This window comes from Ciona robusta, chromosome 13 (genome assembly GCF_009617815.1).
Source record: "Ciona robusta chromosome 13, ASM961781v2".
In the NCBI taxonomy this organism is placed as follows: Eukaryota; Metazoa; Chordata; class Ascidiacea; order Phlebobranchia; family Cionidae; genus Ciona; species Ciona robusta.
The window spans coordinates 4049480-4062769 of NC_143247.1; the positions used below are offsets into that span (position 1 = coordinate 4049480).

At 35.9% G+C, this 13290-nt stretch overlaps 1 protein-coding gene across 1 annotated transcript; it reads left to right on the forward strand.

Annotated features, from left to right (window-relative positions):
- Positions 1–2005: 2005 nt before the first annotated feature.
- On the forward strand, positions 2006–12912 carry LOC149725936 (pre-B-cell leukemia transcription factor 1-like). Its single transcript, XM_089891414.1, has 12 exons — positions 2006–2164; positions 2607–2812; positions 3443–3516; positions 6589–6668; positions 7773–7922; positions 8414–8604; positions 9514–9649; positions 10132–10243; positions 10724–10837; positions 11032–11123; positions 11628–11687; positions 12031–12912. The coding sequence occupies exons 1-12, from the start codon at positions 2117–2119 to the stop codon at positions 12109–12111; spliced, it is 1344 nt and encodes a 447-aa protein (XP_089747540.1). The 5' UTR covers positions 2006–2116; the 3' UTR covers positions 12112–12912.
- The last annotated feature ends 378 nt before the right edge of the window (positions 12913–13290 follow it).

Here is a 13290-nt window from a genome sequence, read left to right on the forward strand (position 1 = left end):
AAGTGTGTATAGGCCGATTATAAGTGTGTATAGGCTTATAGTATATAGGGTGTACGCGCGAAGAAAGAAGATCAAAGACGCCGATAAAGGATGTCGGTTTCAGGTGGTTTAGGCTTAGTGTTTAAGTAGAGTGTTTGTGTGTGTGTGTTAGCTGGTGCACTCTTACAGTGTTGCCAGCAGTTTATGTATGTGTTTGTGTGCTAGCTGGTGCACTCTTACAGTGTTGCCATTTTTCTGCTGCACACTCTTAAAGTGTTGCCAGCTTTTTTGCTGCACACTCTTACAGTGTTGCCAGCATTTTTTGCTGGGTCTAATGTTGCCAGCTATGTCCCCCAAGCACTTTTTAGTGTTTATATAACAAAGAAATAAATACGAGCTTAGTTGTTGCATTTATTGATTAGCGTCGGTTTTGTATTGTCTCGATTTGGTCTTGGTACACATATACTCGAGTAATATCAACGCGCAGTATAATATACACGCAGTAAATTAAACTCTGTTCCCGATCAGTCTATTAATTTAATGTAACATAAACTTCCCCACTGGTTGTAACTAAAGTTTAAGATTTTTAACCTTTTAAAGTTTGAATTTAACTTAATAAAACGTCATGTAGCGTGATTGGGACGATGGCCACGTCACAATTACGCTACGACGTCGATGCGGTGGGTCAGAGCATTGTCATGACCCTGCGTTCGGTGCGGTTACGTCAGTTTTGATTGAGTTACGCCACGGTCAGGTTGTTGCGTGGACGTCGCCGCCAGTGATGCTACGCTAAATCTACCGGTACAGTGATGCAACGGTTAGGTCACTGTCGCGGTTCGTAACAACCTGACGCAGTTTCGTAGCGGTCGATGCGGTGCGTAACATCCGGACGATATTATATTGTGTGAAGATACGACGAGAGTATCGCGGTACCAAGATGTTTTCTCAATAAGCGGTCGGGTAATGCAGGGCCGTTGTTGGCTTTGCAGGTGGACGCTTGGTGGCGTGCGCGAAAAAAATTCGCAACAATCTTTGCTTGTTGATATTTTAGTGTTATGTTACGTTTTTTTAGTGTTTATGAATGAGTTATGTTTTTTTTCTGTTGTGGTTGTTTGTCTGTTATTTTTTTGTCATTGGTTTCTTTTCCTTGCTTTGGGTAAGGTCTATCCAGCAAGGGTTTCTCACCAGAGTAGAAACCCACTACCATTGGCTGGGGGCTTGTCGTGCCGTAGTGGCTTTCCACCAACGCCAGCCACATAAATTATGAAGGTATTTTAATCCTGTTCTTTATTTTGCAGAAAAATTGTCAACGAGAGAACTATATAATAAAGTGGGGAAGTTAGGACACCTTTTTATTCTATTTTCTTGTCCCATCTGATAGTAAACCTATTTTTTATACTCCTATAGGCTGTTGTTAATTGTTTAAAACTCGAACAGGTTGTTTGCGGATATAGTGTGCTAAAGGTGTCCCATCTCTCCCCATGGTAGCCTACCATACGTATATATTTGTGTTCTTTTAGCGATTTTAAAAATAAAATTTAAACCCGTTACTTTAATGTACTATTTCTGATATTTTTAACAGTGAGAATTATCGTTTAACTATATATAAATAAAAGTGACCAATCCAATAGTAAAGAGAAGGGAACTAGCAACAAAACGACCGTAGTTTATTTAAATTTAAAAATCCGGTACGGTTTTAGTTGTTCAAAGTTTAAGTTGAATGTCAACATAGACCTATGATGTTAACTTTATGACGTCATTTTCAAAATAAATTGTCCGCTAGACGGAGCTGATGAGGCATCTGCGTTTAATAATATTATATATCTATGGCCGTTAGGAAAAAAGCAAAACGCAGGGTGTTGTTGCATTTCTAGTTTTCCAGCGTTGTGCAAGTTATAGTGAAGTTATGGACAATATTTTAACGCGTATATGTTGTTACTGTCAGGTGTTTTATGTGTTTTGTAATCTTAAATCAGGGCTTGCTGTTAAGCGTCTTATCCAAGAATACCTTAATATTACAAAATACACAATTACCAAAAGATCTTTTTTCAGCAGAATGGCTCTTGTTTTAACGTTACTTTCAAATCCTCATCAGGTTTAGATATTTTTTCATTAAGATTATGATCTAAAGTTAAATATGGACGGACAATACGACAATACGCCCACTACGCTTGGAATCGGACAGGTAAATGATGTTTTTAAATGTTTTAGCTTATATAAACGTTTGCTTCTAACTGTTTTTTATCTTCGTGATTTTGTCCAAAATGCCTAGTCTGCAGAGTATGGCAGTTCCTGACGAGATCTTGCGCATGCAGAAGGTTGCTAGTATTAAAAATCGGTGTATGTGCATTTTTAAGCCACATTAGGAAATCATATTTAATTTAATACGTATTTTTTTGTTTGTTTAATAAATTGCCGTGCGCAGGACAAATTATGGCGTGCATAATCAAAGGTTTGTGAACAAAATCGCTCTTGCATCTGCCAAACTCCATATTTAAGTTTGACTCCATATTTTATCTGGCGCAATGTTCTAGCATGCCTTGCTGCAAGACCATCACCCTTGAAATCGAAACCTACAAATAACCTCGTTTTACCCCTCTCCCTCCTAATTACCAGTCTTTCCCCAGGGTTACATCACTAACCCCATGCACACCCCATCTGAGTACGGAGGAAACACCACGGCCCCCCAAAGTGGGACCCCTGTTGACCTCGACACTCGTAGTGGGGGTGATGGGGTCATGCAGTCGGTCGTTTCACGCAAGCAAGACATAAGCGAGATTCTGCAGCAGATTATGACGATCACCGACCAGAGTTTGGACGAAGCACAAGCGAGGTATAACAATGTGTTTCTAGTGTATAGTAAGCCTAAAACAATGTATTTTTAGAATATAGTAAGCCTAAAACAATGTATTTTAAGTGTATAGTAAGCCTAAAACAATGTATTTTTTGTATATAGTAAGCCTAAAACAATGTATTTATAGTGTACAGCGCCATAATCATATTATGACAATGTATTTGTAGTAAGTGAATGAACGCGCATATACTAATTTTTATATGCTCTTGCTGCCAGTAATATTGTTTAAGTCTGAAAATGACCTTCTTGCAATTTTAGCTCTAAAGGAATGCGTTTCTATTCCACAGTGGACCTGTAATGTGTTACATTAATATCAAGTATAAGATATTGGCTGTGCTTGTATTTGCTAAGGGTAAAATAAGTTTTAGGTTTAAAACTGGGGTGGTAAAACAGATTAAAAACTATTCCAAGTTGCTGCCCAGGCATCCCTAATGTTACTTGCGTCTTGTTGTGCCTTCCTATATTAAATAATTCATGTCCCAACAGAAAGCACGTGCATGACTTTTAAACTTATGCTCACAGCTGGATGTTATACCTTGCTTACCAGTGTATACATTAGTAAAGTATATTAGGTGTCTATACAGTAACTAACATTGTATATTCCACCAGAAAACACGCATTAAACGTTCATCGCATGAAAGGAGCGCTGTTCCAAGTTTTGTGCGAGATAAAAGAAAAAGCAGGTCAGTTGTGATGTCATAGTTAGCTTTGTTATAACATTGGTTTCCTTGTGTGATGTCATAAGTTATATTATGACAGTATGAGGTTATTAAATGTCAAGCAATTTTGAATAAATTATAAATTTGAGCGAGTCAAAAATACAATTAATTGTAAGCTATGGAGAAATCTAAGCCATAAAAGTAATGTTGTAGTTGTAACAGTAACAGTTGGGATTAAAGTTACAAAATGCGCAACAAATAATATGTTTCGTTTTATATGGCATTATCAGTCTGTTAATCCGATGTAATATTATGCATTCCATAGCACTTCACCCTGACTGTTATTCTAGTAAGCATAAATAAGTTACAATTTTTATTTACAGAGTGTCTAATATAAAACTTTTTAGTAAAATATTAAATCGATAACGCCTGTAAGTCACAATGGGCCACAAAGTTAAAAATTTTGTCACTAATCAATAAAATGCTTTTTAATTAAAATAATACAAATAAAGCGTACATTACATAAAGTTTTACTTTGTGGGCAATAAACTGTTTGTAATAATAGTTGTAATAACGGCAACCATACCTTGACACAATATTTACACACCCCCCCCTGTCATATACATGATTTATTGATAAGTTTATGACCAACATTGGAAAGTACGCTGCGCGCTGGAACTACTTTGTGTGTAATGCTTGAAACAATTCAACTGATATTGTGGTGATGCTGTATAGTAGGTTGGGGGGTGGTCCATGTTTTGTTCACTTTTATAACTTTTATGAATTAACAATAATTCGAGAACAAATTTGGGCCTTTGTTGTAAATTTTGACTCTTAAAAAATTACAATTATGTGTTTAAATATTAACAAAAGGAGCCGTAACATAACTATAAAATAAAATATATAATATTATATCTATGTATTTTACATACACTTCATTTTATAGCTCATATAGAATACAAACGTGTTATTATTGTAAATATATAAGTTGAGTTTTGTTCAGTTTGATTGACACCTGTAGTGTGACGCACAACTTTTGTGACTGTCCTTCCACCAAATTAAGTTTCCGTGTAATAACCTCATAATGTGAAGGGATAGTTAGACGCACAATCCTGTGAAACAAATCTAACTTATTGGTTGTAATGTTCACTGATTAATGCAGTGTAGACAATCCAATGATGACCTGCATAACTATATTTCTATTCAATTGATAAAAGTTTAGTTTGAGACTAATTAACGACAAAACCTCTTCGTATACAAAGATTGTACTTGGATAACTTAGGTTATATGTTTGTTAAGTTTGATTGACAGATGTAGCTTGATGCACAACAATTGTAATTAACTCTATTACCACATATACTGTACAATAATTCATATATATATATAAGTTCTGTTTAAGGGTGGGTAACTTTGATTGACAGATGTAGATTGGTGAATAAGAATTGCAATTATGCCCACACTAAATATTCGTAACCATTGATTTTGAAACGCTCTGCTGCTCTTCACTGTCTGCTATTATTGATTGATGTTCTTTCTTGATTTTAAACATTTTCCTTTTCATGCCAATCCTTGTTGTGCAGAATAAATGGTCAAAATTTATTTGGTAATATGTTTCCATTTATTTAATTTGTGAATATTAATATTGAGGGGGAAATTTGAAAGGTAATTGTAATTTTGTCTGGATTGTCTTTTATGAAAATACAAGATGTTAAAATCTGCTACATTGAATTGGTTGCACCACTTTTCACAGGTGTTTATATAAGTTAAGTTGTATTTGACCGACACTTAAGTATTTTAACAGCTAGTTTTACAAAAATTAAACTCCAAATTAAATGTTAAAAACACTAAAATAAACATCCAATTTCTAAAGTTACAATATTATTCCCACTTAGAATGTTTTATTACTTAAACACACACACAAACTAAATGCACTACGCCAGCAACTTAACTTTTTCACACCACCCCCCAGCCATCAATCAACCACATATGTCATTGTTCATCCAACCATATCTATTGTTCCACAACAATGCACTCTCTGTGACCTCATAATAGGCTTTCTCATACTTTCAATTGTTTAAACTGTGTCTGTGACATCACAATGATACAACAAACACCAATTATTATGTTCTTGACTATGATGTCACACATAACATGATTGTTACATTGTTTTATATAATAAAGTATATTATTTCATCACTTTATATTATTAAACCATTGTTTTTATTCCAAATTAATTGTTTTAATTTAAAAGACAATAATTGCCTTTCCATTATTGCTACAGAGTCTTAGTAGTGGTAACGATAAGCTTAATGATGAACTGTTAAGTATGTTATAGCTCGACAGTGAGCACGAGGTGTATGAAGCCACCATGTATGGTGCGCAACACCCGTGTATTAAAAGCAACTGTTTTTACCTAAATTAAGCAGATATTATCCTTGTATATTGACTTAAAGCATCTTTACCATTTATTTCTTTTTAAACCTTTCAACCAAATTTAACGTTTTATAATTCTTTGAATGTTCTTTGTTTACTACCAAAAGTAATGAGAAAATAGATTAAAAAGTTGTCCCATCTTCCCCACCCAACTTTATAACATTAAACATCTGTACACTTATATTCATACTTAACCTCCAGCCAAATTCACCGCCATGTCTGTATTTCCTTGTATTTGTAACTTGACGCAAACTTTGATTGATTTGTTATTTCCTTTGTAAACCAGACATGAAACTACGAATACTTTGTAACCAACCAACTTACTTAGCTATGTTAGTTGACTGTGTGATTCAATACATGATATTAATTAACATAGGTATCACGTTTTTTGTTAAATATTTTAACAAAATCTGGATTAACATTGGAACAATGGACATTCTAGTAATAGTTCTCGCTATTCTGGTAGTTTATTTATTGAGAAAACCGGCGTTTTGACTTTCTAAAATATTCGACTTTTTAGGGATAATGTGTTTAGAAAAACTTTAGCTTATTTTATCACATATTCCTTCAACCTTGTTTTAGTGTTTGCACAATTTTTTAATAAAACTTATCCTGCAATTTAATTATCTTTGTTTTGAATTATAACCCCCTTTATCCCCACAGTGTTAAACATGCGTTCACCACCGGAAGACGAACCACCTGACCCCCAACAACTACGTCTCGATCGGATGTTGGAATCAGAGGTAAGAATAAGATCTTCTTCCCTAGCCTAGTTTCGAACCCACGATCCCTGGTTCTCCAACCCTGGCCTGGATTCGAACCCAGGATCCCTGGTTCTCCAACCCTGGCCTGGATTCGAACCCAGGATCCCTGGTTCTCCAACCCTGGCCTGGATTCGAACCCAGGATCCCTGGTTCTCCAACCCTGGCCTGGATTCGAACCCAGGATCCCTGGTTCTCCAACCCTGGCCTGGATTCAAACCCAGGATCCCTGGTTCTCTAACCCTGGCCTGGATTCGAACCCAGGATCCCTGGTTCTCCAACCCTGGCCTGGATTCGAACCCAGGATCCCTGGTTCTCCAACCCTGGCCTGGATTCGAACCCGGGATCCCTGGTTCTCCAACCCTGGCCTGGATTCGAACCCAGGATTCCTGGTTCTCATCTTCTCCCTTCTTCTATATACGTGTTCACTATCAAGATATTATTGTTTATCAATACAATATATCAGGGAAGGCAGTTTTATAACAAGTTTCTTGCAAGGGATGTCTCCTATGTTTTGTCTGCTTTTGTTTTTGATTTGTATTTTAAATGTTTTTTACAAGTGTTTTATAATGGCAAACAAAACATTGGTTTTTTATAAAAACTATGTAACATTTTTTTAATAAAAACTATGTAACATTTTTTTAATAAAAACTATGTAACATTTTTTTATAAAAACTATGTAACATTTTTTTAATAAAAACTATGTAACATTTTTTTAATAAAAACTATGTAACATTTTTTAATAAAAACTATGTAACATTTTTTAAATAAAAACTATGTAACATTTTTTAAATAAAAACTATGTAACATTTTTTAATAAAAACTATGTAACATTTTTTAAATAAAAACTATGTAACATTTTTTAAATAAAAACTATGTAACATTTTTTAATAAAAACTATGTAACATTTTTTAAATAAAAACTATGTAACATTTTTTAATAAAAACTATGTAACATTTTTTAAATAAAAACTATGTAACACACACACTTTAGCCAAAAGATCCAAAAGATATTTTATCACTTAATTCCTCACCCCTGGCCTGGATTTGAACCCAGCCCCCTTATACTAACCCACCCACCACGCAGGGGGTAGCAGGTCCAGAGGGAAGTGGGTCAGCAGCTGCCATCTCAGCAGCGACCTCCGCTGGCAACGATAGTGCGGAACATAGTGACTACAGAGCCAAACTCGCTCAGATTCGACAAATTTATCATTCGGAGCTTGAGAAATATAACCAGGTTTGTTGGGGTGTTTCGGTTGGTTGACAGTGAGCATGAGGTGTATGAATACACCATGTGTGTCTTGTGTATAAGAAGACACCCATGTTATAACTCGACAGTGAGCATGAGGTGTATGAATACACCATGTAGGGTGTGCAGCACCCGTGTATTAAACCCATTGGTTTCCCACCCCGAGGATAAACATGAAAGTATCCTAACTCAACAGTAAGCATGAGGTGTATGAATACACCATGTATGGTGCAACACCCGTGTGTTTTAGTCTCCCATAATTATAACTGAACATAATGTTTAATTTGCCACTCATATGAGATTTGACAATGAATGTCTACAGTGTTTAAATCCTCATATTCAAAGTAACGTTACAGCGAGCATAGTTTATAAGCTCCTACACTTAAAGCGAATATAAAGTATAACACCTACATACATATGTGAATAAGGTATAAGCATACACCATGTACACCATTAAACACTTTGTCCCCCCATCACAGGCTTGTAACGAGTTCACGAGCCACGTAATGAACCTACTTCGTGAACAAAGTCGCACACGCCCGATATCCAACAAAGAGATTGAACGGATGATCGCCATCATCACTAAGAAGTTTAACAACATACAACTTCAACTGAAGCAAAGCACTTGTGAGGCTGTGATGATATTAAGGTCAAGGTTCCTGGATGCAAGGTGGGTATTGTTGTTATGTATGTTGTTGTTTTGATATTTTTGCCGGACATGATAAAGTAGAAAGCCTCTTGTGGTAAAATGTTTCATCTGCTGTATAGCAAGACTCGCTTTTTCAATAACATATAAAAATATTTCGTTAAATAGCCATATTAGGTATTGGGTGGGTTTGTGTAGGGATGCACATTACAGAATTTCGAATCCATGAGATTCGAATCCTTTTGTATTCGAATCTAATTACGGGATTCGGTATTCTGTTTAATGAGGTCACCACAGGTCATCTCATATACTATATTAACAATTTTTTTAAATTTGCTAATTTTGAAAAGAGATTCTTGTGTTTGTTGGACTTAGAGAGAAAATCGTTTTTTCTTATAATGCAAAAAGATTCGGAATTCTAGATTCGGAATTCTAGATTCGGAATTCTAGATTCGAAATAAAGTATTCTAGGATATCCTAGAATACTTAATTATTCTGTAATGTATATTGGAAATATCCTGAATGGTTCGTACCCTGACAGTGTCTCTTTTACCCCACCCTGTGACAGCTAAAATGCTGCAACCAATCATACTGTAGTATTTCATCTAAAGCCAAAGTAGAATGTTGTATTTCTGGATACAAGGTTCCTGAAGGCATATCAAAAAATTAAACTGTAAAACAATGAAGTATTTTGTTAATACTCACCTAAATGACGTAAAAATAATACAGATTTATATAAATTATATTATATTCGGTAGCAACAGATTTAAACAACACTTTACATTTCTTATAATATTGAAAATAATTAGAATAATTAGAATAATGAACAATTTTGTTAATACTCACCCATGCTATAAGACCTGTACTAAAATAATATTTATATTTTATATATGGTAGCACCGGATAATAAGCAACCCTTTCACGTTTCCGCAGACGCAAGCGTCGTAACTTTAGCAAGCAAGCAACTGAAGTGTTAAACGAATACTTCTACTCCCACCTCAGCAACCCTTATCCAAGTGAGGAGGCCAAGGAGGAATTGGCAAGGAAATGTACAATCACAGTTTCACAGGTGAAAATAGAGGGTTTATTACTATAATACCCAGGGCAGAGGCACCAAACCTGGGGTGGCAAGGTGGGCAGGCCAACCCCTGATTTTCTGTGCTACTATCCAGACCCCACTGAGGCAGTTTGAATTTGGTAGTAAACAAAGAATATTTACATTATAGAACCGTATCCTTCTGAAACAGCGTTCTTAATTGTTAAAAACAAGATTAGGAAATATGGGATGAAATGTGTTAACGAGATCCCATCTTACCCCACAGTAATATACAAAATATTGCATTAAAACTGCTGTTCTGGTGCCACAGTGCAACCTACTAGTTACCATATAACCCCACAATACCAGGTATTGCTATTTAAACTTATAATTTTGAGATTCATTCTTGTTTGTATAGACACCTAACATCAGGGTGAAGCTTATTTGTGCTTAAAACTGAGGTGTTAAAACATAAAACCCCCCCAAACTAACTAACCCCCAAACCCCCAACCCAGGTTTCAAACTGGTTTGGCAACAAGCGTATTCGTTACAAGAAAAACATCGGAAAATTTCAAGAAGAAGCAAATTTGTACGCGGCTAAAACTGCTCAAGCTGCTGTTAGTGCAGGTGGGGGATTAATACATGGTGTATTTATGCTATATTGGTGCCTGGTGCTCAATGTATTTATATATGATATATATTAATGGAGATGGGTTATAGGTTTAGTGTTATTTACCAGGTGCAATTAACTTTGTTCCATGTGTATTTAGCGTGTTTAATAATGCATCCATATATAATTATTACCAGGCTACTGTTAGGTAGTGCTTAATATCACATGTACAAACACCCAAACGTCCGTCTTTCAAAACAAATTGCCAGTAGCACCTTGGGGTTTGGAACAGACATTAGGAATAACTGCTTTTTTTATTAACTAACTTGTGGTTTATGTTTCATAGTTACCCAACTAACCCCTATATTTAAGCAAACAGTACAACTATTCATATATTTACATGAAGAAAAAAGAATTTCAAATATATTTTATCCAAATATCCATATATTTTTCTATTTCCTGTTTTACCCCAACTAACCCCTATATTTACCCCACAGTGCAAAGTGCGCATGGGCAGGATGGGTTAGGGGGAACTCCCCCTGACCATGACCCCACTGAGGGTAACATAGACTCACCAGACACGGGGCCGGAGACCCCTACATCGGGTCACAGTAAGTGGGTTTAAATATTTGGGTTTAAAAGGTTTAAATACCCCACCATGCGAGGATAAATAAGTTACATACGTGGTAACTTGTAAGCGGGCACGTGATGTATGAAACAGAACACCCGTGTTATAACGACTGTCGATTCCCGCCATGCGAGGATAAACACCCATTGATATTAATGCATATACTTCAATCTACAGATTATTCCAGCCCCACCTCGCAGCGTGGGTACGCAGGGGGGGATATGGGGTATATGGGGGTCAATGGGGAGGGGTATAACAATCAAAACCAGGTATGTATGAAAGTTATATATACAGTATATATAGATACATATATATATATGAATATGTATGTATGTTATATATATCGCCGAGTATAGAGATTACTTTGAGAATTTTGCTGCGGTTGCGTCAACCTCCTGGATTTTCCAATTGTAGCTTTTGAATTTATTTTAAAACCATTCTTTGAAAAATAATTAACCTACTAATAAAACAATTCCAATTGTGATTATTATGGTTTCATTAACTGTTATTTGTACTTGTTGTCATTATAGTTGTTCTAAACACATTGTGAATTGATATTTGTTTATAAGATGCAGGGCAGCAAGCCCTGTTAGTTTTACAATAGTTGCAGCAACTGCTAGAATACACCAATTATAAACAAGTTATTATTAAAATATTCTTTGAGAAGTATAAACCCAGTAATAAAATAACCAAAAAGTCTTGTAATTATTAAAGTTTAACAATTGTTGTTTGATACTTGTCATTATTATGGTTAAACACATTGTATCTGGTAGGGGATGTCGTTTGGTGGTGATGGTGGATTGGGGGGGCAACAACATATCTATAGTCCGCAGGTTGGTATGGTGTGGTGTAATGTATTATAGAAACCCAGGGGTTATGGGTTCAGGGCTTGACGCTGCTACCATCGTGGGTGTGTGTGTCCTTGGGCAAGACACTTAACATCAATTGCTCCAACCCAGTGGTCACTAGTGGGTTGTCCAATTTGTCAGGCGTATAAATATATTACCGACAAAGTTACATACGTGGTAACTTGTAAGCGGACACGAGGTGTATGAAACAGAACAACCGTGTTATAACGACTGTCATTACCCCGTCATGTGAGGATAAATAAGTTACATACGTGGTAACTGGTAAGGGGGCACGAGGTGTTTATTCACAAATACATGCAAACTACAGGGGGGAGTTTGGCCGCGTCAGGACGGGAACAATGGACCTACTGTGACATCACCAGGGAACAGATCAGACTCGGCTGATTAATTATGATGTCATAATCATGAGGAGTGATGTCGTAATGGATTTTGCCTGAAACCTGAATTCACAGATTATGATGTCACAAGTTTTTATTGTAATGGATTGTGATGTCATCATACACAATTGTGACATCATGGTAGAAAAACATTTTAAATTTCTGTTTTTACACATCATGCCCTAACACACAATATGCTGCTTTATAAATTACAGCAGCAAATATTCCACATGAGCGGGTTATTGGCTATTAATAAAACACAGTTTTTACCCTATTTTTAACTTTAAACATTTTCACTATTAAGAGTATCATCATTGTTTTGACCCTAAACCCCAAACTGCAAAGATTCGCAAATTTCTTCAACACCTAATACATGAATAAAACCAATTATCCGTGTTAAATTTAACTTTAAAACATCTTGCAAAAGTAAATTACTTCCACACGTATTACAATATATAGGAAAGTGTTTTTAAGCGAATACGTTCTATGGTATATTTATCTTACACATTTGGTACATAATGGGTGCTTTCCCTAATATGGGAATTAGCAGTGTTGCGAGTTACTGCCAACTTTAAATTCTTAATCAGACAACACTGAACTTATTGTATTCACTTATTTGCCGAATAATGGGCATTGTTTGCTAACTAGTGTTTATTGTTTGCCGAATAATGTCGTTTCTTGCACCGCCTTTTACACACGCAGCAGCAAAGTTTTTCAAAATTTGAAATTTCCTAAATTTTAGAAGACTTGAGTACTTGGTGCTTTGCTTGTAATCATCCAACATTTAATCAATAAAATGATTTTCACCCAAACTTTTAAAAGTTCGAAGCATGATGTTGCTACCATTGTAGGCGTATGTGACCTTCGGCAAGACAATTAACAACAATTGCTCCAACCCAGTGGTCACTAATGGGCTAAATTATCAGCCATACAAAAACACCATCACCCACAAAGTTACATACATGGTAACTCGTAAGCGGGCACGAGGTGTATGAATCAGAACACCTGTGTTATAACGACTGTAGTTGCCCCGCCATGCGAGGATAAATAAGTTACATACGTGGTAACTTGTAAGCGGGCACGAGGTGTATGAAACAGAACACCCGTGTCATAACGACTGTCGTTGCCTCGCCATGCGAGGATAAATGAATGTAATTCTCTATGGAAAGTCGTAATTACACACTCCAAAA

What these genes read in the sequence shown, in the direction of transcription:
- LOC149725936 (XM_089891414.1), top strand. Translation starts at nt 2,117, where the DNA reads ATGGACGGACAATACGACAATACGCCCACTACGCTTGGAATCGGACAG. An exon ending in AGCTTGAGAAATATAACCAG is followed by an intron (nt 7,923 to 8,413) that starts GTTTGTTGGGGT and finishes CCCCCATCACAG; the next exon opens with GCTTGTAACGAGTTCACGAG. An exon ending in TCAAGGTTCCTGGATGCAAG is followed by an intron (nt 8,605 to 9,513) that starts GTGGGTATTGTT and finishes ACGTTTCCGCAG; the next exon opens with ACGCAAGCGTCGTAACTTTA.